General features: G+C 45.4%; 1 protein-coding gene across 1 annotated transcript in view; it reads left to right on the top strand.

The window, feature by feature from the left end:
- The window catches only part of GABBR2 (gamma-aminobutyric acid type B receptor subunit 2), a 1712046-nt gene that overhangs the window by 721698 nt on the left and 963046 nt on the right, over nucleotides 1-27302 (top strand). The window contains exon 5 of the mRNA XM_086967412.1: nucleotides 18738-18803. Coding sequence (XP_086823538.1) covers nucleotides 18738-18803 — 66 coding nt within the window. The remainder of the gene's footprint in view (nucleotides 1-18737; nucleotides 18804-27302) is intronic.

Here is a 27302-nt window from a genome sequence, read left to right as displayed (position 1 = left end):
GCGGGCCTCGCGTGCCATCTCACCAGCAAAGATCTCGGTTACTCTTGGCCAACTGAAATCTAAATGAGCAGCTTCAGAAAACAGACACAAGCCTTCGTGGTCCTGCATATGTGTTCATGAGAGCTGCTCAGAAAAAGATGACATGCTCGGTTGCTATGGTAACACTTCCACAACAGTTGGCTTTCCATCCATGCTTTGAACCCTTGCCTGGTCTTGCAGGTAGTTCACCTATCCATCCCAGAGATTTCTAGAGTGCTAAGGTGCCTCATTAAATGTTCTCTGCAAAGCGACATCTGCGTCACCTCGACACTTGCCGTATTTTATCAAAGAACAGCCAGCTGCAAAAAGGTTTGATTATTGAAAGAGGTTTTATGGTTTCATCCATCAAGCACAGACCCGTCCCTGACATATCAGCATAATGAGAAAGACCCCTGTCAAGCTATAAGCAAATATGAGAGGGGGAAGTGAGATTCCTCCTTAATAAGAACATTTGCATAATGTTTTACACATTAAAGTGCTCCAGGAAGTTTCTATTTACGTCTCTGAATAAATCACTTTGAAGCTGCGCTTTGAAATTTGGGACTTGAATTTCTCCCATGCATTAATTTGTGGTTCATAGTCCAAAATATTAGGCCGGGTGCAAGTGTTTTGAATTTATAAAACGGACTAGTGCATATTACTTTATTTATGCACTGCAAGGGCCACGTTGAATTTGCACAGGCATATTAAATTACAAATTCTCGTCCATTACAAGCAAAATCACGTCCTTTATTCAAGGATATTCATCAAACCAAAAATACTGTTGTTCGAGCAAATTGAGGCCCTCTGATAAAGTCAGAATGTTAAATGCTGAACCCATAATTTACTCTCACGAGCTATGAAGCTGCTGTTGACACCGACTCAGTTTTGGTAAATGCAACATGTTGTGAGAGTGAGTCATCCTGAAAGTCCAGAGGTACAGAAAAATACTTACATTCTTCAGCACTTTTGTACTGCGGAACGGGTGTGACGATAGGCAAGTGGCTCGTAATTCTGCAAACCAGATATTAAAATGCATTGAACGAGGTCATTTCCAATCTGGAAAAGAAGGGAGCGGGGTCTGCGCCAGGAGCAGAAACTTCCAGATAGGATGTGAGAGGAGTGCTGAAGTTGCCGGATCATGGCGTGGGTAGCACGCAGAGACGTTTTAAGGCATGGGCAAAGTGAGATCTGGCCCAGGGCCCCAGCCATTCAGGGGGCCCCTGTTAGAGTCAGCTTGTTCGGAATTTTGACCAGATGACTTTGAATCCTTCTTAACAGGTTGTTTCAAATACCGTTTTCCTTTAATTTATTTTTTATGTGAGTGATGTGTGAGTCTATAATAGGTATTTTGCTGAGAGATTTTGTGTTTGTTTCATGCAACATGTATGAAAAAAGTTTAATTCAGATCAAAACGGGGCCTGACATATGAGAAATGGGAGGGGATCACATAGGTTATTTTCAGTAATATTTGTGAGCTGTGGTACAATGTTGAAAACATGGGTCATGATTGCTGAATATTAGATGTAAACACATTTAGAATGTGGACGTGTGTGCATGTGCACTAACAGTGACCTGTCAAAAGAGGGCAGGAAAGAGCTGAAATTGGATCATAAATTCAAGCTGCTCCGAACAGGGGCCCCCAATATACGTTTGGCCCAGGGCCCCCAAAAACCTTAAGATGTCTCTGGTAGCACGCTGCCAGTAAGACCAGGTAAGGGGTAAAGGGTGAGGTGCAGAGGGAGCCAGTGGATTTTTTTGTTACATTGGGTGCATTTTTCCCCTTTCCAGTGTGCAGGCCAGGGCAGCTTCCAGTAACACCAGGGCGAAGAACGTAACTTGGAAGGTGTATATAAGATTGCATAGGAGGTTGATTTAGAGCTACGCAGTTTGAACTTTTATCTGACACTGTGTTTGAAAGCGAGAGAAGTATCGGTGTAAAATTGAGGGGCCTGAAACAGGAGAAAAATCGAGAAGCCACTCTTGTCGTTCATGCTGTTGATTCAGTCAAGAACCTAAAGTAGGCCACTGACCAAGTCGTCCTGTCGGTCAGAGGCCTAGAATCAACCATTACCTCTAAGAAGGCCTCAGAGACCTCTCAGTACCATCAGAAGCTTCCACATTGTACCACAACACACTGGATGAAGGGTCTAATGCCTAGATGCATCAACCTTTTTAGGAAGTGCAAACGGTGCGAATCGCAAAATTCGGCCGTTTGCACTTCCTAAATTGGTTTCTGGGATGCATCAAGCATTTTTGGAAAATCGCTATTTTTAGCGAATTCCAAAAATGCGATTGCTTTTAAGGAATCGCAAATTTGCGATTCCTTAAAAGCAATGTATGATTATTTTAAAAAATGCGATTTCGCAATTAGGGATTGCAAATTACCACGAAATTGAACCTCGTGGTAATTTGCAAAAATGTGTCAAAATGCCCAAAGATGCATTTTAAAAGACTGTCATGTTACAGACACACATGTCCTTAGGACATGTGTGTGTGTAACATGCACTTTCAAATACATTTCAGGGGTGCAGGGGGGTTCCTTTGGACCCCCCCCTGCACCCATGGAATGCACTAACATTTTGCGAATTCCAATTTGAGTATTCACAATTCCCATTGATTCCTATGGGCCTTTTGGCCCATAGGAATCAATGGGAATTGCGAATTCGCAATTTGAAACTCGCAATTTTATTGCGATTCGGTAAAAATTGCGATTTTTACCGAATCTCAATAAAAATGGGAATAAATGATGCATTGCCATTTGCGATTCCTTATTTGCGATTCCTTATTTTTCGCAAATAAGGAATCGCAAATGACAACGTTGATGCATCTACCGGTACGGCTCATATCAGGAGACACAATACATGTGCAGGCTGATGTATTGCCCTAAACCCCCAACATTTGTATTGTATTCGCTTTTCCTGTTCACCTACATAAAGCACGAGGCTGCTGCATGGCCATATAGAACCCAAATGAACTACTAGTATAAATGAAAGCCACCATTAATCAGACCAAAAACTATTTTAGTCTGGACAAGCTTATGTTTAAGACTAATATCCTGGATTGACAATATTGGACGTGAAATGGATTGGCACCAGACAATGACAGCTCCGGAAGAAGGAATGTCTTCAAATCTTTCCATGAAAGCCACGGACGAATGGGAAACAGTTGGCTAATTGTAGAAATACACTTTCAAACCAGATCTTTAGGATAAAATCCCGAGAAACTGAAATGGGTCCAATTATATTTTAAAAATGAATACAATCAAGTCTCAGTTTTTGTTGGTTTAACCACAAAAATACATCGTTAACATGAATAGTAGTTAGAAGTCACTATACATTTCTGTCTCAGCTTGTTTGAAATCAGTACTTTGGCTGAGATGGGACACTTTTAGTTCTATACTAAAGAAAAGGGAGTTAGAGGGAGGAAAAGGCTAAGGCTCACCCTCCAAATACTATATTCAACATAAGGTCTCTGTTACCAGATACCTGAGAGCCTAGCCGGTCGCTATAAATCCATTCACAACACTCAATGGGGTTGGTCTGGATGGTATAGTAGATAGAAAAGGAGAAATTGCTCTTTTTCTAGGTGTCCCCTCACTCACCAGGGTTGCCCCGTGGTGACATGCTTCATCATTGGGGCCATCCCAGTCCTCTACGGGCTGAGGCGTGCTGCGACTTGCGAATTACGTAGGAGCACTTATAATTGACTATGTGTGGTGCGGGTGTGATAGTGGAGTGGATTAAGTGATGTGTTTAAAAATACCTGCCCAGTAGGTTTTCAATAAACTTTATTCTTGCCTCTAGGTGGTAATATTAAAAATGGGGTGGAAAAATAGGGTCCCTAAACGTAATGTGTTAAGGTGTACCTATCAACTCCTGTCAACATGTTTCGTGCATACCCCAAGCACTTCTTCGGGACTACACAGGGACCAGCCCTGTGTTCGCCACTCCTTAGCTCTGCAATGAGTTATTTTTAATTAAATAAATGCTGCAATCTGTGATTAGTGCATGCAAAAATACCTACGTATTTATTCCAAACACGTGGTTCATTTAGTGGGACCTAACTGTGCCCCATGGACTCGGAGGGGTTCAGTATCCCAGCAAATTTGCTCACAGAATACCTCCCTCTTGCAGACACCTACTAGCGTCCCTCCGGTCCGAAACACATCACTTAATCCACTCCACTATCACAACCGCACCACACATAGTCAATCTGTATAGTGAACCTGAGGAGGAAGTGAGTGCACATATAGACGAGTTTCTAGCCACCACTCCATGCCCTCATTTGTCAGCGGCTGCGCAGAAAGAGTTACTGGGCCCCATCACTCAGTCGGAAATTAAGGCAGCTATTAAGGGTCTCCCCCGAAACAAGACCCCTGGGCTGGATGGTCTGCCAGCTGAATTTTATGCCACTTATGCGGATCTCCTTGTGCCCCAATTGGAAATTTTATATAGGGAAGCATTGAAAGAGGGCTCTCTACCACTCACCACAGCTCAGGCGCTAGTAATGTCACTCCCGAAACCAGGTAGGGATCCCACCGACATGGCTAGCTACCGCCCCTTATCACTATTTTTTTTTTTTGTCAATGTCTTTTTATTGCAGCAAAATCAGAAAGGCATACAGTAGATTTAATCCATTCCCCTTGGTGCCCAGTGAAAGCGCCGCTCCCTCACCCCTATATCACACAGCCATTCAGCTCACACCCCGGAGGTCGAGCGGCAAAGTCACGGGTACAAAGAAACTGTGCTGGAGCGTTCTGTATATGGCTGTAGCCACCAGGTGGGTGGGAAATGGCAGACCGCCCCTTATCACTATTATCGTCGGATTACAAAATACTTAGTAAATTCCTTGCCAATAGACTTCTGCCGTCGCTAAACAAACTGATCCATGTAGACCATGTAGACCAGACAGGCTTTCTGACAGCGCCCAGCACGTCCTTGAACACTAGAAAGTTGCATCACCTCCTAGCAGAAGCCCCAAACGGATACGATTATGTGGGCTGGATTTCGTAGATATGCGCCAAGTGTTCGACACAATTAAATGGTACTACATATTCAGGGCCTTGTCGTGGTTTGGACTGCCGGAAGAGTATGTCCGGTGGATCTGACTCCTATATAACGCTCCTACAGCTCGAGCGAGGACGAGAGGGCACATATCGGCTGAATATCGGATACGTAAGGGAACGAGGCAGGGATGCCTGCTCTCACCACTTATTTTTATATTGACGCTCAAGCCTTTGGCATTAAAGATAAGGGCAGACCTGACTGATATGGTGATAACGGTGGGTGGCACCACGCACTTACCTGCATGACCTTCGCACCCCTATGGGCACCATGCTGCGATGTTTGAAAGTTTTGAAAGGCTGTCAGGTCTCGCTATCAACCCAGCAAAATCAACGGTATTCTACTTTAAAGAACAGGCTCCTCCGCTGGACTTTCAATTTGGCACGCTACAGTTCAAGGTTGCACCTCAAACATCCAGGTATACAGGACCCAATCGGACATGCTAGAGGGCAACTTGAATAGAGCTCCGAGAGCTTTATGGTGTAGTATTAACTTCTGGACCACGCTACCGCTATCAGTAGCGGGCAGGGCAGCAATCGCAAACATGGTGGTCCTCCAGCGGCTGCTCTATTATTTTACGAACATACCACTCATGTTCCCGGGCAAAACTTTTAAACTAATGACGACACTGCTAATTGAACTTATTTGAGGGACAGGTAGGAGAGGAATTAGCCTAAAGAAACTTCTGGAGGGGGCCTGGGGATGCCTGATCTCAGGGCATTTTTAAATGCCTACCGGCTACAATGGCTGTCCTATTGGACAGCGGGGCGTAACTTGCATGAGATAGTGATGACTGAACAGGACATAGGACGAGGGGCACTACACAACCTCCTACTGCCACTTAGCATGATCCCTCGGGATCCCCCCCCCCCCCCCCCTTTTGCGCACAGCGCTGCAGTGCTGGAGGGCGGCTCTACAGTACACCAAAGCATCCCTGCGTATTCCGGGAATATACCTCTGCTGAGCATTCCCTTGTAGGGCGGTTGCCTGTCCATGCATAGGCTCGCACCCTGGCAGGAAGTGGCGGTCCCCATCATGGCGGACCTCTTTGTGAGGGGGTGTTACTAGACCATGATAAGACACACGGGCGCACCAGCCCACCTATATCTCTTGCATGCAGCGCTGCTGCAATACGTCCGAAAGTATTGGGCCCCACAAAGACAAGAGCCCCCCACTAATGACCTGGTGAAAACACTGTACTATATAGGTAGAGGCCGACATCTCATTAGGTGGTTGTTCGCTGGGCTGCGCTCCCATACACAAGTTGATCTGACACTGCTACGTAATGCCTGGGAGGGGGACCTCCACAGGGCCCTTGAGGACACGGAGTGGAAGAAAGTGGTGGAACACCCTAAAAAGGTATCACGGAATACGCGTTTTAAATATATCCAGATTAGGATCTTACATAGGGCGTATTTTACACCACGTAAGCTAGATAAGATGTCCCCGGCAGCTCATCACCACTGCCCCAAATGCAAACTGGAGGGCGCAGACCGAATTCATATGTTATAGTCTTGTCAGCTGCACGGAGAGTGCTGAGACTCGATCAGAAGACAAGCGGCGGGAATCACAAGCAGAGAGGTACCTGTTACGGTTGAGGGCTGTGTCCTGGGGCTACGTAAAGGAGCTTCCAAATACAAGGTGCAATATAGATTCAAGAATTTGGTGCTCCTACTGGCAGTACAGGCGATCACCATGCGGTGAAAGTCAAACAAAAACACCGCCCACTGTACACACATGGCAGTTTTGGCACAGTGAACTGGTGCGATTGGGGGAGCAGAAAGGGCTGCACTGAGACGGGAGGAAGCGCGAGAGCTGCGAAAGACCCTGATCGCAATGGACTGGGATATTATGTCATGGCGTAGATGTGTAACAGATAATGTAAGGTTGCTGGACTGTTGATTTGAGCTGTCCGTACATTGGTTGCGGAGGAACTGAGGGTACGGTAACATGGTCAAGATAATCATGACGGTTCTTGCAGAACAGCATGTATGCACTGTTATGCCATGTTGAATGCAATGTCGCCAGTTACATATTGTACAGCTATGTATTGCTACGCCACTGTATGTTACGAAGAACTGTTGAAAATCAATAAAATTATGTTTAAAAAAAAAAAGTCTGAAGGTGAAAATCTTTACCGTGCCTCAGTCCAGTGGCTCACCAATGACGATGCTTTCTTTTCGAACATCCTCTGCTGCCTTGCCCCACTGATCCCTACCTATTCAGGAACTTTTCTTCTAAACGACTTCTAAGTCCTAAGGTAACCCGAAACCTTGCCCAATCCACCTAATGTATATGACCTACGCTTCATCATATTTAGCCTTAACATTGCCCAGGTGGAACCCGATACCTGTGGTTGGCGTTTTCATCTTGTAAGTGCTATTTTATCTTGAAAAAAATTACATTCATAACTCCTGATCTACTGATTTAATTTGTTTTGTGTCATTTTGTTCATAAAAAAATTATCTATATTCCTAAATGTCTAAGAAACTACAGTTGTGGGGAATGCCGGGGCAGTGCACAGTGTATCCATAATGTGGATTTCTCTCTGTCTCTGATGGTCATTAACCTTTATCGGCTTGAGACTTGAATGATTCTAAGAGAGCCTCTGTTATAAATGAAGACAGGCGGCACACCAGCGTCGTGTAGGTTAGGGTCTTTTATTAAGCAGAGCGCGTCGTGTAGGTTAGGGTCTTTTATTAAGCAGAGACGTAGAAAACCCAACCATCAAGAGCGGGACCAAACGGGCAACTAACCGCCGTTGGACCGAACACTGGACATGTCACAGAGTCAGGAAGCACGAGCTCAGCGCGCGACATAAGCTGAGACACAGAGCGAGCAGGGTGAATATAACAGCCTCCCATGCGAAAACTATGGGATGCTTCTGGAGTCTACGGTACTCCTCCGTACGCAAGGCCTTCGGCTGTACCCCAGTGTATGACCTCCTCCTCACGCCAGCCGGTCACAAGAAGGGCTCACGGGGATTTCCAGTGCCTGGTGATCTGATTTTTGGCCAGCAGGAGTGCTACATCTATGAAGCGTGACATGGTTTTAGAAATTCACAGGCCCTTATAGACAGTGCTCCACTGTGTTCCAATGGGGGACTCTGGCCAGGTCCGCCGATGCAAAGTTAAAGTCGGCCCAGAAAGTCTGCAGGTAGGTTCATGACCAAAGCATGTGTAAACTGATCTGCTGGGTCACCCTGGCACCCGGGGCAGTTTGGGGGCATGTTGTGTAGCTTTTGAGGTGTAAAATAGGCCCTGTGCAGCAAAACAATTGGATACATTTTAACCAGGAATTTCAGGGTATTCTTGTATGATATTCGATGAGGATGCGCCATTCTTTGTCATGCAGGCCACGACCAAGGTCCGCTTCCCATCAAGCCCAGAGGGGTGCTAGGGAGATGTGTAAATGTGTATGCAGAAATGTATACAGCCATTGCACCAGGGGCCTACTGGTGCCCATTTTGTATGCTGCCTGGATGAAGAAGTGAGTCTATGGTTCTGTCCCCATTGGCGCCCAGTGTGTGTGACATCCTTGCAAATGTTAGCTTGGGCCAGAAAGAGGGAGCTTGGTAATCCATGAGCTTGAATAAAGTCCTGATGTGACATGAACTCCCGGTCTGCAAATATGTCTCCCAGAGACATCTTGTGCCTTGTTTTTCAGGCATAGAGGTTACCCAGAACCAGTGATCTATCTTCGAGGTTCCCATGGACAAACACATAACAGACATTTATTTCTATTGTAGACCCTACAGCCACAAACAGCATTCTAGCCTGCACCCAGACTGCCGACCCAGATGTATAAGCCATGAATCCAGTGGCAAACTACTGCCCTCTTCACTTCATGCATAATTGTAGGGATTTAGCAGAGGAGAGGTGGGTCTTTTGTAAATAAATAATGTGAGCTGTGCAGCACTCCAGCTGTGACTGGATACAGTGATGCTTGTGGGCTGTGCCCATGTCCTCGACATTCCATGCTAAGATTTTAAAGGCAATGTGGACTGTCGACATTTATTGCATAAGTAATTTGGCCCCCATCCAATCACCCCACTCTTCCCGAAACTTGATATACAATTTATAACAGAAGATGAAAACCAACAAGCAGATCTCAAGACTCGGTCCAGCGAGGAACATTTGTTTAACCAAAAAAGCAAACTTAACTTAACTGAGCATATACTGGAGTGTCTGCTCTGGGATTCAGCTAGTCAGGCCAGGACTACTGAATATTCTATATGTGTAATACATTACACAGTTGTATGAAGGACAATGCCAACTGGATGTTGGACATCTGCCCCAAGCTCAACTCGGAAAAGACGTAAGTCCTCATCTTTGGGAACACCACCTTGTTACGAACGATGCATGGTAGCCTGCTCAACTTGGCCCATTCTTCGCTCCAACAGACCATGTCTGCAACCTCAGCAGAATCTAGACAAAAAGCTATCTATGAAAAAAACAGGTAAACACAGACTTTTCTGCCTGCTTCCACACCCTATGCATGCTTCGCAAGATTTTCAGGTAGTTCCCAGTCAGGACCTTTACTACTCCTAAGCTGAGAAAATCCTAACTTTAAGACTTTCGGTATTCACAGAAGGCATTTTGGAACCCTAATGTTAGGAGTCCTAACTTTAATACTCCTAAACTGAGAAAAATCCTAACTTTAAGACTTTCGGTATTCACAGAAGGCATTTAGGAGTCCTAAAGTTAGGAGTCCTAACTTTACTACTCCTAAACTGAGAAAAATCCTAACTTTAAGACTTTTGGTATTCACAGTAGGCATTTAGGAGTCCTAAAGTTAGGAGTCCTAACTTCTGTGAATTCCTAAATGAGTAAGGGGCAGATGTATCTAGCGATTTTTTTGTCACAAACGCTGCAATTCGCAAAATAGCAGCGTTTGCGACAAAAAAATCAGAAAATGGGATGTATTATTGAAATTGCATCGCAAAATTAAGGAATCGTAAAATTTACGATTTCTTAAGTTTGCGCCAGCAGGGATTTTTCATTGTTGTTACATTTTGTTTGTTGTTGTTTATCAAGGCATCGTATTCGGTAGGGGAATGACTGTGTTGCAGTGGATGGAGGAAGACCGTTCCTTGGAGGGGGGGTTGGACCCTCTTCATGTTTTATGATAGGGGGTAGAGGGTTGAGGGTGTTGAGTTGGAATGTGAATGGGTTGGGGGATAAAATTAAACGTAGTGTGGTTCTACAGTTCCTTATACGTCACACCCCTGATGTAGCCCTGCTTCAAGAGACTCATTTGGTAGGGAATGCATGTAAAGCGATGCATAGAAGGGGATATCGGCTAATAGCACATGCGGGATTCACTTCGGGGTCCAGGGGAGTTGGGATCCTACTCAAGAGGTCGCTCCCAATTGTGATAGACTCGAATGTGGAAGATGATAGGGGAAGATACATAGCGGTGTTGGTAGGGGTACACTCTTTCCTTAGTGTCGATTTATGTCCCCCCAGGTATGCAGGCAACTATTTTCGCTGATTTGGGGAAGGTCCTTCTAGACCTCCCCAGGGGTCTGTTGATCTTGGGAGGTGATTTCAATGCTGTGGTCTCCGGCGCCATGGACAGGCATCCGCCTAGAGATACGGGGCGGGGGCTGAGATGGCTTCCTGATTTTATGGATGCGTTGGGCCTGATTGACGGTTGGAAATTGTATCATCCGGACCAACGGCAATACACCTTCCACTCTAGTGCCCATGTTAGTCTTTCCCGTATTGATTATTGTTTAGTGCCGGCGGCCACAGCGTCGTACATTACAGAGGTGACACACCTGGCTAGGGGTATATCGGATCATTCGTCTCTCTGGCTCAGATTCGAGAAGGCCTCTGGATCGGGAGGCAGAGTGGCCCAAATTAACCCCTTGTACTTGCGTAATCCTAAAATTCGTAAGGACCTGTTGAAGACGTTGGAGTATTATTTTCAGGAAAACGAGGGTTCGGTGTCATCGTAAATCTCGCTTTGGGAGGCATTTAAGGCTGTTTTGAGGTGCCAGGATTTGACTCTGATCGCGGGAGCTAAAAAAGAGAGGAATGATGAAGTCATAAAGATAGATTCTGAGATAGCTAGGATTGAGACTGATTTGGAACAGGAAGTGACCTGTGCCAGGTTACATGTTTTGAATCTGAAGCAACTTTAGTATAGAACACTGGTCACTGATAGTGCCAAAGCCCTGAGCAGGGAGCAGCAGGGTAGGCTATACGATGTTGGAGATAAGGCCGGGAAGTTGATTGCTAGGTTGGATAAGAAGGATAGAGCAGATCATGTGGTCCCGGAAATTGAGACGGCGGAGGGAGTGCGAATAACAGACCCCCAGGGGATAGTGGATGGTTTCGTGGATTATTTTCAGACTGTGTACACTTCGGTATCAGAGTGACCTGAGGAAGATTCTCGCTTGTTGTTGAGAGATATTCAACTTCCGTGCCTTACTAAGCAAGACCACGATTTTCTGGATAGTGCGCTCACCGCAGATGAAGTTTCCCGGGCAGTGCGTTCTTTGAATTCTGGTAAGGCATTGGGCCCTAACGGACTCCCGATCGAGTTGTATAAATTCAGGCTGGATAAGATTGCCCCCTATCTTAGAGGTATGTTTGTGGAGGCCCGAGAGCGCGGAGTATTGCCATATGTTTAAAGAGTGGCCTCGGTTGTGGTTATACGTAAGGAAGGGAAGCCAAAATCCAACTGTGCTTCATATAGGCCTATCTCGTTGCTGAATGCGAAACCTAAGATACTGGCCAAATTGTTAGCCAATAGGCCTATTAAGGTGATCAGTGAGCTGATACACCCCGATCAATCAGGCTTTATTCCACATAGAAATACAGCTTTAAACCTACGCTGGTTGCATGGAGTTTTGGCCAGAGCTCATACCCTGAAAGGCCCGGCCATAATAGCGTCATTGGACGCAATGATGGCCTTTGATACGGTGGAATGGCCATATTTGTGGGCAGTCTTGGCAAAGTTCGGATTTGGTCCTAAATTCATTAGCTGGGTGCGTTTGTTATATACTGAGCCCTCGCTCAGGTTGTAGTAAATAATCGTGTCTCTGCACCATTTTGTCTGGGGCGGGGCACTAGGCAGGGATGTCCGCTTTCTCCCTTTCTGTTTTCACTGGCTCTCGAGCCCCTGGCGGCCTGGATCCGCTGGGAACCCTCGATTCGGGTTATTTGTTGGTCCCCGCAGTTGGAGGACCGTATCTCTCTGTACGCAGACGATATTCTACTTTATTTGACCTCACCTAGAAAATCCATCATAGTAGTTTGTAATGTTTTGGCCTCCTATGGTAGGAATTCGGGGCTTACTATAAATTGGGCGAAATCCTATCTGTTTGTTCTGAGTAGCGGCGCCCCTATTCCCCCGCGAAATTGCCCGAATCAGATCTCCACGGAAGGGTTTAAGTATCTAGGGATCTTTATTTCAATGGACCCCATAGTCAGATATGAGAGAAATCTCCTCCCCCCTTTGATTAGATTAAGGAGTGACGCGGCCGGCTGGAAGAAACTTCCGCTCTCCCTATTGGGACGGGCGGCCCTTTTTAAGATGATGTCCTTGCCCCGTTTTCTCTACGCCCTTCAGAATACGTTGGATATAGTGCTGGGTAGTTACTTTCGAGAGGTGGAGGGGATGCAGCATAGTCTGTTATGGGAAGGTAGACCCCGTATTGTGTTGACAAAACTAACACTTCCATTGTACGATGGAGATATAGCCCTACCTGACATTAAGAGATATTATTGGGCTTTGCAATTGGGAGCCATAAATCAAGGTACCTACGGCCCTGCAACGGATCCGGGATATGCGATGGATAAGTGGATACTCCCTGGTGGCAATTATAATAGAGCTTTGTATGCCAGGTCTGCAGGGAGGAGTTTAACGGAGCCAACTAGGGTGGCGGTACGGATATGGCATGACGCTACTAGTTCGTTGGGGTGGAGAGACCGACTTACCCTAGCCACACCACTGTTTGGGTCGGACAAACTGGGCAGGCTTTGGAATCCGAAGGGTTTTGATAAGTGGGACTTGATTGGGATTGCTACTATTGGCAATATCTGGGTAAAAGGGAGGATTAAGTCCTTTGCTGAATTGCGCACCGAATTCGAGTTGAGTGGGACGGAGTATTTCCGCTATGCGCAAGTTAGTCACGCACTAAAGTCGGCACTGCCGGTGGACGAAGAGATACCGGAGGCTTCACCGCTAGAGGATAGAATATTAGATGGGCACTTACCAGAAGGAACTATTTCCCTGATTTATAAAAAAGCTGATTAACCATAGAGCAGACCTTCTAGTAGATCTAAGAAATAAATGGACAAGAGATGGTATTGAATTAGATGATGAGGATTGACAGTCGGCTGTATCCTCCCCGAAGGAAGTTGCTATTCCAGCAAGATTGAGACTTGTCCAGTTGAAAATATTACATAGAGTATATGTCACAGGCCCAGGTTTGATGCAAATGGGACTATCTGAGGAAGGTCTGTGTAGGCGAGGGTGTGGTTAACTGGGGACATTCCTCCATATCATTTGGGAATGTCACTATATGGTGGAATACTGGGGTAAGATACATGATGTCATGCAGGAAGTATTGGTGTCAGTGTTACCAGAGGCTAGGAGATGTCTCCTTAATATCTGGGAGCCGACGGATCTAAACACAGCACAAACCAGGTGGGCCACTTTAGGAGCAATGATAGCTAAACGGAATATTGCTCAGCAATGGGGATCCGAGAGGCCACCTACGCTGGATGGGTGGAAAGAGAGTATGGATAGGTGCATGTTCCCGAGAAAAGACTGTGTACCTGGCAAGGGGTCGCCCTCGTAAATGGGCTACTGTTTGGGGGTCGTGGAATCGATATAGAGGGGACATATGTGCGCCACCTGTGAATGTCGTTTTTGATATTCCTGCTTCCCCGTAACCCTTACATGTACAAATATTTTGCCTTTCCATTCCCCCCCCTCAATATTCTCTGTATGATGTACTGTTATGTGGCTACTTAAGGTTCTGCCTCTGTACTATGCACCTATTTTGATGCCTTGTGTCAATAAAAAGAAATATTAAAAAAAAGAATGCGATTGTTGCAGACATTCAATGTGGGTTTCGCCCAGGGCATTCCACTTTAGCCCAATGCCTAAATTTATATTTGATCTTGGGGAAGTATACAGTCACCTGCCAAGGTACGATCTACATGGCCTTCATGGATCTTTCCTCCGCTTTTGACTGTGTCAACTGGGGGAACTGTGGCAATCCATGAGGGCCATGGGGGTGGAGGATAACTTAGTTGAGGATCTGCACAGGGACACCAAGGCTAACATCAGATACGCCGAGGATCTCTGTGTTTCAAGGGATTTTAATGTTGAGGGGGGTGTACAGCAGGGATGCATTTTGGCCCTATTTTTATTTAATTTATATAATAATGACCTACATAAGACCCTTGTGAAAACAGGGGCTGACTTTCCTTAAGTGGGTCATCGAGGCTTGCCTGTCTTGCTTTATGCGGACGATGCTGTCCTCATTGCTAGGACAGCAAGGGGCCCGCAGACCCTGATTGACACCTTTCGGGGCTTCATGGATGACCGTGACCTAGCAATTAATAACTCTAAATCTTATAATATGCAGGTCGGGACTCGCTCTAAGAAACAGTATCCCTTTAAAGTGGATAATGAAAAGGTGACAGCGACATTTTCCTATCTGGGTGTTTCATTGGACGACAACCTGAATTGGGGGCCCTTATTAAGAGGAGTAAGGGAGAGGTTACAAGGAAAAACTCAGCAATCTTCAACTTTGCCACTAAAATGGGTAAGCGCCCTATTGCAGCAATGTTGAAGATATACCTGGCAAAAAGTGTCGCCATCGCAAGTTATGGGAGTGAAATATGGGGTTATGCAGCAATTGATGCCATACAGGTGGTGGAGAACACTTTTTTAAAACGTCTCCTTGGAGTCCCAAGGGGTACCTCTACCCTGGTGGTTCATGAAGTAGTGGGGTTGCCTTTTACCTGTGATATCTTGGCTATGCGCCCCCTGTTGTTTTGGCTCAATTGGTGGCTTAACCAAGAGATTTTAAGGGATATTTTAAGTCTCTGCTTCATGCTATGCATTCCATGGTTAAAATACATCAAGGGTTGCTTTGAAGAGCTGGGGCTCCTGATCTTATTACTGTAGAGGATGTGGGTTTTGTCAAAAATACTTTTATGACATTAAAAAAGCTCGAAAGAGATTACTCTGAATTGGGAAAACATAGCATCCATAAATTTGTGATGCTCAAAACTATTCCCTCTACGGAACCGTATCTTCTGTGGCCCTTGTCGTCCCATGAGCGGTTTTTATTGGTCAGGTTTCGATTGGATTATTTTTCCTTGCTTTTAGCTGTACCAAAGGGGAGCTGTAGAGGACAGGCGTTAGCATCCTGTGTCTGCGACGGAGTGTCTTCACAGGATTTGCTGCACTTTTATGTTTTTTGGTAATTATTACAATATTTCTCGCAGATTCTTTTTAATTCCACTTTTAAAGTTGAATTTTACCCAGGTCCCCCCTGTCCTATTTTACCTACAACTGTCGAAACCAAAATGTATACCATTTGTAGCGTTTTGTTTAAAGTCTGCAGTGAGATCTAGAATCTATATGGAGAACTAATAAACCCCTATTGGCGCGACTTTCCTCATTTCCTGCCTTGTCACTGTACCTTTGGATTATGTTTGTCTGTTTCCTGGATTCACTACTGCTTTTTTATTGTAATGAACTGTATTTTTATTTGTTTTATGGTGCTATGTAACTTTTACGGTTTTATCTGTAAAGCCGAATAAAGTATTTTTTGACTTTGAGCCCTTTCTTGATTTGATTGCACCACCATTGGTGAAAAGTTTTTATATGAGGTTTTTCCTGGGCCTTTAACACCTGGGCTTTCGAACCAGACCATGCTACTTGTCAAGCATGTGGTCTTGCTCCAGAGACTGATGAACATATTGCGCTCTTTTGCACTGAATATCACATTTCTCGAAGAAAGTGGGTTCGACTTATTTTCTGTAATTTGGCTATTAGACATTACTGGGTTGCTTTGAGGATCTTAAAGACTGACACGTCTAGTCCTATTGCTTTTACTGTAAGCAGGTTTTCACTGAATGTTTGGTTTAGGCGACAGTAGTTTGTGACCTAGACTGCTCAAGAGGTTTTTTTTATTATTAGAGATGTAATCTTGCCCTGAGCAGTTTGGATGTTTGTCATTAGAGATGTCATACTATGATTATTTAATTACACCAGGCACAAAGCACTTTTACTATGTGAGAGGATGTTTTTGACTGTAGTTTTTAATTTCTTATATGTATGTTTTTATTATACATTTTTTATATTGGAAATTACTGTTAATTTTTGATAGTGTATACTTTGATGGTTTGGATTAAACTGAATAAAGTTGACGATGACTGCCCTTCAAAGTGGTATGATTAAGACCAAAGATGGACCAAAATGCATTGTCACTGATTTCTTCTGCCTTTTAAATAAATATTTGAATTGTCATCTCTGGGGCCACTCGTGCTTCTTGGAGTATCTCCTTTGTGCAGTCCTAATATATAATGAAATATTGCATTTGTTCTGAATTATTTATTTGCTATCTAAAAATCAGCAAAATAACCTGTCAACACACTAAGGTGTTTTGTGTGTCTGAGAAAAGGAATTACATTACTACATTTCTATTTATTTATTGGTGACAGCCAGTGATTTCATGCTCAAAACCTGAGTGCAGCTTTTCTTAAAATGCACACATTGCCAAACCAATTTAAATTCACAGTTTTAGGGTTTGATAAATCACTTTATTGTGATTTGTGTATGTTCAGCCAAGTTGTAATTCAATTGAATATTTACCTTTCCTCGCTGTATTTAGGGCTAATTAGCTCATTCTAGTGTGATGGAGGAATTATGTTGGCATTAGAGTTGTTTTTATAAGAAGACAGGATCACAAGACACCAGTACAGAAGATCTGGGAAAAATAGAATTTTTTTTCCCATTTTAAAACCCAACACGAATATCTCTGTTTTCCAAATAAGAGGTATTCAGAAATTCAAAATACCAAAACTGAGGTGAACAACAGCTTGAATTTTGACATTGACTTGCTTGAAACTGCGTGAAGGTCTTTGGACTTATAGTTTGTGCAATTTGTATGCAACCCCTTGGGGCCCAACTCCAGTGTTAACTATGAAGTTTGGCCAGTTGAAAAGGTTTCATCTGCAGTCTCCTGATTGACTGAGATTAGGACATGACACTGTAGCTATGTGTCCCGGTGGGATACATATCAAACACAACCTCCCGGTTGGCCCTGGTCAGATTTTTTACTTCATTGGAGTATAAATGTAAAATCTTTTGTTGAGCAACCCCAACTTCAAACGTTTAAAAGTCTGATAGGAAGTTGCCTTATGCCTCAAAATTATAGAAATACCATATCTAACATTTCATTATTTTTCACATTAATTGTTTAATGTACTAATTCTAGAATGCTTTTTCATTGGATTTGTTTTAGTGATTGTGTTCTCTAGCTATGTTTGAGGGGATAAGTTACTTTTTCATGTTCAATGGTATGGATATTTATTATATTTTTATTTTTTGTTGGCCTGGTGCTTTCTAAGGAATTAAGTTTGTAAGTGTTTAATATTTTTTTTCTTTGATTCACATTGAATGTTACACCTTTACCTTTAATATTAAATTACTGACTTATTTTTATTATTTCTGGTATTTCGTCTGATCCTCATGTTTTCACTCGAGTATTTGTTATTTGCATTAATTTTTTATGTAATTCTATTAATCACTGAATATTTTATTGGTGTAGTATTTGTTTTCTGTGTAACATTCGAACCGTGTATTCGTTTTGCCATTTCTTTTTGTAATTTGTCGTATAACAGTTGTATCTTTTTACTTTAACAGGGGTGAACTTTGAATTTCTGTATTTCTTATAATATTATTTGTATGTTGTTTTGTTTTGAGAAGGGCACCAGTAGGCTTTTGATGTGATCTGCCTGGTTGATCAGACCAAGGTAACCTTGGCGACAAAAGGTTATTGTACTGAAACTTTTTTGATTGCGGGCTGACTTGTAGTTTACAAATACAAACAAATCTGCATAAGGAGCAGAACTTAAACATTTGATAAAACCTCTACATGCAGAGATGGCTCTGTGTCACTTTTACTTGTGGAGTTGCAATATTCCCTTTATGCATCTTAGTTATACAAATATAAATAATATGTGAATTTGGTCATGCAGTGATTGAAGTAGAAATAGGTTCATATGGTCAAGGCCATTTCCCAAACCTTAATGTTTTTCCTACATTACCTAGGATGTTAAAATTAAAAAGTAAAAAATAGATGGTCTTTGTAGATCCTTTGCAAGGCTTGGGTTGTGCAAAAAAATACATATTTAACGTCTAAGGTTTACACATTAAAACCTAGCTCAGACCCATTCTACTAACAGTCTATTGTTTGCCTGGACATTTTGAGTAAAGATATATTGTGATTATTTGAGGATTTTATATTGAATCTCTATGGGGATTCCAAAAATGCACTAACGCCAAGATATTTCATTTTATTGCAACGTTCCAGGTCAATATATGTAACTTATAGAACTATTTATGAAAGGTGTTCTCGCTTGCTAAATATTAATTGTACTTGTTTATTTTCAGGGAAATGATGTTCGGATAATTCTTGGACAGTTTGATGAACATATGGCAGCAAAGGTGTTCTGCTGTGTAAGTAAACGCATGTTTAATTTGTGAAAAATAATGTGAATCTCGTGGAATAACAATACCGCCTGAACCAAATAGTAGCTAGCAATTTACAAGCTGTCAGTGGCGTAACGAACGTTGAGGAGGCCCCCCTGCCAGGTACAAATCGGGGCCTGCTCCGGATGTAATCTAGAGCTCTCAGGCCTGAGTTCTGTGATAAGTGGCCCCCTTGCAGTTTGGGAGGCCCTCGCACCGCGGGGGCTTCGGTGGCCTGTGTTATGCCCCTGCCCGCTCTGTTGCGTCCACCATAAAATTTGGAATTGATCTTTAATAGTACACTAGATGCCTCTTCAGTTGACCTTTTGTTGAAGTTTTTTTTATTCTTTTTATTAACAAACAATAAAGAAAAACATCAGGTGACATTCGCAAATCTTGCAGGTTATGTGAGAACATTTCCATACTTTCAAACGAATAAATCCAAAATGCAGGTAAAGGATCAAGGGGACACTTGCGCCTCCATTTCCCCAGAACACATAGGGGGCACACAGATATCTCTGCGGTAGTGATTCCAAGCTCAGGGACACTAAGAATTCGAACGTTATTGTGTCGCGCTTTCGCCTCGTACTCGTAGAGCTTCCGATCAGTCAGGTCACGAGAAGTCTTCAAGTCCGGCACTTCCCGCTGGAGTAGCGCCTTGTCATCTATTAGGCTGGCGGTCTTTAGGTCCAGAGATTTGACTTTCTCGCTGGCCTTGGTGAGGTCCGCACGAATGAGATTGACCTTAATAGTGATCGTGTCGAGTTTAGTGTTCAGCGACTCCATCTTTTGCCCCAACAAAGACTTGACCCCATTTATTGCCGCCATCACATCTAGCAGCTCCGGATCAGCCGGTGGGCCTGATGAATCCCTCCCGGTCGACTGGGCCTAGCGCGAATCGGGGGGAAACCCTGGCCATCGTATAGCGGTCTAATTTATTAGTTTGGATCTGCTTGGACCCCTTGGCGTATCTAGACTGATGCTTGTCGGCCTCTGGCTTGGACACCATCAAAATCAGCGCCCACGGGCAACGTCAGCCCTCACGCTCCGCCAGACACAACCACCATCCGCGAGGCAGGAAAATGAACTGCAATGAAGGTGGGACCGTGCACCCAGCTGGCCCCAGCCCCAGGTCAAAACACGGAGCCGACGAAGTCAGGAAGGCATCCGACACACAGTAGCCGCTGTTCTTCCAGTGCGGCAATTTCACCAGGGCCAACAACAGGGGAGCAACAAAGTCGGGGGGCCTGGATCACCCAGCGACAGAATCGTCATGATGTGAGCAAGCAGAGATCGTATAGCCCTAAAGCTCGGTAACCGTCCAAAGGTCCCCGGGCAATGGGAGACTATTCCACCAAGGATCCAGCAGACCAGTGCCCTGCAGTGTAACCAAAGCGTTGCACTGACGTTTCCCCTTATAGCCTGCACTTAAAGCGAGGACGTGCCCGTGACATTGCAGCCAAGGGGTCTCAAAAGCGGCCAAGCAAGTTGGCCCGGTGGGGGACCCTCTCACAGTGTAGCCACTCCCCACCACTCGGCCAGTGACCACTCACTGCCCCCAGTCTCCACAATTCCGGTCTAGCTCAGTGTAACTGAGATCCACAGTGCACTTATCCACAGTACATGACAATGGGGTGGAGTGCAACTCAACAGCTCCCCCCCGGGGCAAAGCAAAGCCGGTGCCCCCGCGATGTCAGCAGCGCGGGGGGGGGGGAATCCCTCGCACGGGGGCGTCAGATTCCAGTGCCCTCTTAGTCGAGTCCGCCGGATCAAATCCCAGCCTCCTCCAGCCCTCAGCACGGCCGATATCGCCACTTCCATGTCGCACCTTCCCTCGATTGCCGGCCCCAATGCACACATATAGGGGGGGACCTAGCAACAGTTCCCCTCGTCGCCGCCCCCCTACCTGCTACTCTCCACTGCAGACGCCGTAATCCCGGGGTCCGACCGGCGACTTCCGGTTTTGACCCCGATGTTGTTTCACTCGGAGCCGGTCTTCCCCCTAAATCGAGCCCGTGGCTCCGGGCAAGGGCCAGGCCTCAATGAACGGGAGGTGCAGCTCCGGCCCCCGAACGCCCAGCGGGGCCGGAGTTACTTCAGGGCAAATCGCTCACCCTCCTCAATCCAGCGGTGGGGTCCGGGAATCAGGATGTCTGCTGGATAGGTAGGCTGGGGGATAGGTCAAGCGGAGCCGAGCTTTTTACGTGACCATCTTGGTCCGGCGTGAAGCTCCTCCCCCCTTCTGTTGAAGTTTAATTGAGCTTGAACAAGTTGCTTAAGAGTGTTGTCAGTATTGGAAATATAATAGGCATGTTCAAGTTTCTTGATAGACAATTAAAGCGTTGAGGTTTCCTCAAGAAATATCTTATTTTTCCCACTACATAATCAATGATATAGCCTCTGGTGGTAGCCTTAAAGGCATCCCATACAATGTGAAAGGATAAGTCTGGGGTAAATTTAGTATGAAAGAAATCCACTAGAAAACTTTTTAATTGATCCACAAAAGTAGGATCTTTGAATAAATGACTGTTAAACCGCCATCCATAAGACTTAGAAGGTTCAGACGGAAGCTCTATATCAATAAAGACAGGCGCGTGATCGGATATCAGTATAGATCCATTTTCAGCATGGATTAGATTAGTAAGAAGTTGAGGAGTGACAAAAATATAGTAAATTCTAGATTTTGAATAATGAGTGGGAGAATAGAAAGTAAATTCCAAATTAACTGGGTTAGGTATCCTCCAAGCATCAACCAAACCTCTAAAGTGGGTAGAGTTTGCAAAAGATGTTTGCATCTTTTTAGGGACACACTTAGAGAGAGATTTCCTGTCAATAAGAGGATCCAAAACTTGGTTACAATCCCCACCAATTAGAAGATTATGATTTGAACAGGAATGTAGGGTATGAGACATGTTGCCAAAATTGTGCATCGAAACCAGTGGGACCATAGATATTAAGGAGGGAGATTAGAGTGCCATTGATAATAAGGTGAAGAAGAAGCCTTCTGAGATCTGTGTCCCTTTCCTCCCTTTCGATAATTAGAGTGAGAGACTCATGAAACAGTGTCACCACTCCATTCTTTTTTCTCTTTGCTGGAGAGAAGTAAACATGACCCACCCAGTGCTTCTTTTTGGAAAAAAAATGTTAACGCTTTATTTAGCTTTTAGTTATAGTTACAGTTGTGCACTGGGATCAGAAAGCCAACAATATGGTAAGTACATGTAGTAAAAATAAGACATCTCCCATGATACATTCATCAATGCAGTATTTGATAATATGCCGCCCTAGAGTGAGTTACCGAAGAACCCAGACCATTAGTGTGTGGGCATTCACAAGCAAATAAGCAACAAACATAGATTACATACATCAGGCAAGGGTATATGGCAATTGCGGCAACAGAATTGATATATTATCGAAGAAGTGAATGGTGCCATACAAAATGCAATAGTCTAGCCCACCCCGGTAGGTCCTTGCCGTGGTCTGTTTGCGTGGGGGCAGGGGTTTGTTGTTGGTCCTGCAGATACGCCCGAAATGGACCCCATGTTTACTTACCTGTTAAACTCCGTAATCCATACATTACTACCCCCACCCTGCCCCTTCCCACGTCGCCGCCCTGCAGGAACTCCTATTGCCGACCTCTGCGGTGTGAACTCGAGTTTCCCTACTTTATTTTTCCTTGCAATATTATATAGCGCGAACTCGACAACATGGCATGAGCACAATTTACATTACAGAAGAACAGATTCATTTGTAGTAGGCGCGGGGAGACAAAGCGATTTGCCTGGAATCACAGGATGTTGAGATGATGCCGAGCTTCGAACGCAGCTACCCAGCTCTAAAGTAAATTCTAGAACTTGTGGCGGGAGGTGTGTCTAAAAGTGTATGTCGGTGCTGGCCATCAATGAGAGAGACCTGTGCATTTTTCAAATGGGTGGTGGAAAATTATTAGTATGTTGCTGGAGATGTGGGCCGCCGTGCCACCAATGTACTTACCGGGGGAGGGTAAACCCCCATTATTCCGCAAGTTTCTTTCCGCATACCAACACTGCGTATACTTTCATTACGAAAGTACCATGACTCTGCAATGCCATTATAACGCATGGCATTACATTTTATATGCTTTTACCTTGCAGACATTTACAAACAAATTCGTTGTAAATGTATGAATGGTAAAAGCATGTTTTTTTTAAATGTTTGGATAAGGTAAGTATGGGTATAGGGGTATATGTTTTGGGGTACTGAGGTATATGTTTTATGGTGTTTGGGTATTTTAAGGGTTCAGATATAGTTTTGGGTTATGGGGTACAGGGGTAGTTTTAGGGTTCAGGGCTAGGTTTGGGTTTTGGGGTATAGGGGTATTTTTAGGGTTCAGGGGTAGGTTTGGGTTTTGGGGTACAGGGGTATTTTATGGGTGCAGGGCTAGGTTTGGGTTTTGGGGTACAGGGGTGTTTTTAGGGTTCAGGGCTAGGTTTGGGTTTTGGGGTACAGGGTTATTTTTAGGGTTCAGGGCTAGGTTTGGGTTTTGGGGTACAGGGGTATTTTTAGGGTTCAGGGGTAGGTTTGGGTTTTGGGGTACAGGGGTATTTTAAGGGTTCAGGGCTAGGTTTGGGTTTTGGGGTACAGGGGTATTTTAGGGTTCAGGGGTAGGCTTGGGTTTATGGGTACAGTGGTATTTTTAGGGTTCAGGGCTAGGTTTGGGTTTTGGGGTACAGGGGTATTTTTAGGGTTCAGGGGTAGGCTTGGGTTGTGAGGTACAGGGGTATTTATAGGGTATTTATAGGGTTCAGGGCTAGGTTTGGGTTTTGGGGTACAGGGGTATTTTTAGGGTTTAGGGATAGGTTTGGGTTTTGGGGTACATGGTATATTTATAGGGTTAAGATGGGTTAGTGTTTAAGGGTGTTGGGGTATTTTAAGGAGTACGGGTGGGTTATGATTATGGGGTGCAGGGGTATTTAAAGGGAGCAGGGTGGTATTAGCACACAATATGAGACATGGTATGAAGGGCGCCCCTAGCACACGCCCACAGCACAACGCAGACACTCCCACAAGGGACTACTTTGCTGGCACGGTTCTTTTACCTTTTAAATATATATGGTGGGCGTCTGCATAGCCTATGTCCTTCTGCTGCAACTGCCCTTTCCAACGCTGTATTGGGTGTTGTGATTGGTGCTGTGGTTCCTGAGATTACCCGCCTCAGAGTTTTAGGCTTTCTCTTTATTATATTAGTATAGATTGGTAGAGCAAGAAGCCATGCTCTTCAGCCATCCCTTCACCGAGGGCGTAGTCCTACCACCCCAGTGAATCGCCACTTCTCTCTTGGCAAGGAGCAAACTGATAGCAACAAATCTGCACGTAGCCTACAGGAACTGCGTAACGTATCCCAAGAGTGCAATCTCAGTCAATAGGGTTATAGGTACCCTGAACATTTCACTCACTTTCCTATGCAAAACGCTTGTACGTTCGGACAGGTCCAAGCAAGGTGGGCAAAATCAGCATTCGGGGCGTGGCATCTGGCGCCGTGATGCGATCTAGAAGGGTCTATTCTATGGAGTTTGGCTGGAGTAATGTACGTTCTGCGAAGTAATTTAAAATTAATCAATTTATGCCGGCTATTTAGGGAAATCTTGTTCGTGACCGCACAGCAGGCGTCCCACTGCTCGTCCGAGATCGGCCCACCCAAGTCCACCTCCCAGGCTTTGCGTAATTTATCCTCATTGATCGCATAAGAGCAGCGCATGACCTATATAGCTGTGATACAATGTGCAGCCCCCTCTCACTGCCAATCAACATGTTAAGAGGAGGGAAGGAAGAGGGCTCAAGAGGGAAGTCTGGAAAGGTAGCCCGGAGGGCAGAGTGAAGTCGCAAAAGGACGAATTTGTCCATGAAGGAGGCATCCGGAAAGAGGGAGTCATCGTCTGAGTCGAAGGCATGCCTGTCAGGAAACAGATCACCAATCTTAACAATGTCAAACTTGAGGCAAGTCTTCTGTACCAACTTTTCATTAGTTATGGGTATCAATTTAGGGGTTGGGAGTGGGAGATCTGAGGAATAGAGCAGTGTAGTGTGCGTGACACGGGGCAGCTGGTCCCAAGCCCAGCTAGTGGTCGAGGCAGGTTGGATATCATTGGGATCCCTGGGGAACCCTCTCGGTTAAACTGTAGCTAGCGTGTCTGGTAGGACTAGGTCTGATTCAGGTCGGAGGTAGGGGATTTTGGCGTCTGGGTGGTACCGTGCTTGTGCGAAACTACATTGCGCAACGAAATAATATAGTCTAAAATGAGGTACCCCAAAACCACCTATGTCGCAGGGGAGAGTCATCACCTTCCAGCTTACCCTAGGGTGCCTACCCCACCACACCAATCTTATTAAGTGGGATTGCAGTGTTAAAAAAAGTTCTTTGTGAGTGGGATAGGGATGTTTTGAAAGAAATATAAAAATGTAGGAAGCACAGCCATTTTGATGAGGAAAACTCGAACAGCCAAGAACAGTGGGAGTTGAAGCCATTTCTCAATCTGCCATTCCAATTTAGCTACGGTGGTCCGTTTTAAGATGTAGATGAACTCCTAAGTAGTTGACCGAGTCAGTATTCCACTCCAGAGGGAACTCCAGGTCCCATTGGACCGTGCTGGCAGTGAGCGGAAAGATTACAGATTTGTGCCAATTGATTCCTAGTCCGGAATACACACCAAAGCGCAATATTTCCTGAATGAGGGGGTCTAAGTTAACCTGGGGTTATGAAAATTAAAAAACAGTGTCATCAGCGTATAATGAGACTAACAGTGGACCTGTATGAAACTGTAATCCTCTATGCAAGTGTTTCTCCTGAAAGTGTCTTATAAGGGGGTCCATAGCTAAAATGAAAAACAACGGCGACAGCGGACAACCTTGCCTAGTGCCGCGTGATAGTGCGAAGGGGGTGTGTGGTTTGCAGCCCAAGATGGAGGTCGCATAAGTGACAAGCTCCAGGCCGGGGCTTCCCATCCATGCACTAATTCGCCTTTTCCTTACCTTCCTTAATGGTGGCAAGACAGCGGTTGACATCTCTAACCGACAGTTCAGCCTCGACGAAGATTGGAGGGGCCCTCTGCACATTCCTACAGCTTACGGTATTTCTTGGCCTTCCTGAGGCCCTCTATGAGCTGGGAGCCGCAAGCTAACCCATAGACCGGCGGGGCCGTGGGTGTCGGATCCGGTGGCAGCCCCCACGCAAGGCCCCCGGCTTTGGGCCTGAAACTGGTTGCTGCGGCGGAGGCCCCTGAGGTGGTGTATAGACCACGCTTGCTGGGAGTGCTAGCGCCCAGCAGCGGTCGGTGTTAACCGGTGCAGCAGGAGACTCACTTGAAGGTACCCAAAGCAGTTGAGCGGTGGTGGAGATTGTGTGATAACTGGGGAGGCTCTCCGCTGATTGTGGCGAGAGTGTCCCTCTCTACCAACTGTTGCTGGGGGCCTGCTGCTCAGTCCTGCTGCACCACCGGCTATGGGCAAGGGAAGGCCCAGGGTGCCGGCAGGGTCCGGGAGGGCAGGATCTCTCTCTCCGACGTCGGGGCATTCTTCCGCCCATTCCCACCAGATGAAGGGAGCAATGGAGCCCAAAACTTCAGGGGACAAACTGGATGTGATCTTACGAGAGATTTGCGATTCCCGATCAGTATTGGAGGCGCAGCTGGGTATCATCTCGTTGGACCTCCATCTGTTGAAAGATGATCATAAGAAATTAGCGGAGAAAGCTAAATCGACTGAGCAGAAGTAGACGCCATGGCTCCGCAGGTCCAGGCCCATGAGGAGCAATTACAACTTATGCGCCAGCAGATTGACTCCCTCCAGGTGCGGACAGATGATGCAGAGGGCCGGGCGTGGCGGAACAACCTCTGAATCGTGGGACTTCCGGAGGGGACGGAGGACTCAACGCTTACAGAGTATATCGAGCACTGGCTGAAGACTGCAGTGGCTCCCACTGAGCTATCCGCGCATTTCACGGTTGAGAGGGCACATCGGGTCCCCACTCGACGTCCAATTCCAGGTGCCAACCCGCGACCTATCCTGGCAGGATTTTTCAATTACTGGGACCGGGATCATTTGTTGCAGGCAGCAAGAGACAATGGTCCTCTACAGGTGGACAATGTTAAGATTTCAATCTTTCCGTACTATACATTGGCAGTACTACGCAGGAGATTTTCATTTATGGAGGTAAAGGCACGTGCTCGAGCAGCGGGCCTGACATTTGCCTTATTGTTCCCTGCTAAGCTGAAAATCCTTCATGACCAGCGTTCCCTGTTTTTTGATACCCCTGATAGTGCGTGTTAATGGTTGGATAGGATGTTCCCAGATGTCCAACCAATGAGACGCATGGACTCCTCACTGCCTAAATCGCAGCGCCCCCCTCGGAGGTGCAAGAGGGGTCTTTTCACTCAGAGCTCGATCTTTAGTTGCCTGGGTCGCAGGCTGGTATTGGAGGGCAGACGCAGTGCTCTGCAGGCTGCCTCTACT

Source organism: Lissotriton vulgaris, chromosome 4_1 (assembly GCF_964263255.1).
Source record: "Lissotriton vulgaris chromosome 4_1, aLisVul1.2, whole genome shotgun sequence".
NCBI classification, from domain to species: Eukaryota; Metazoa; Chordata; class Amphibia; order Caudata; family Salamandridae; genus Lissotriton; species Lissotriton vulgaris.
The sequence above is the reverse complement of the archived record's forward strand: the minus strand, read 5'-3'. Positions and strand labels throughout refer to the sequence as shown.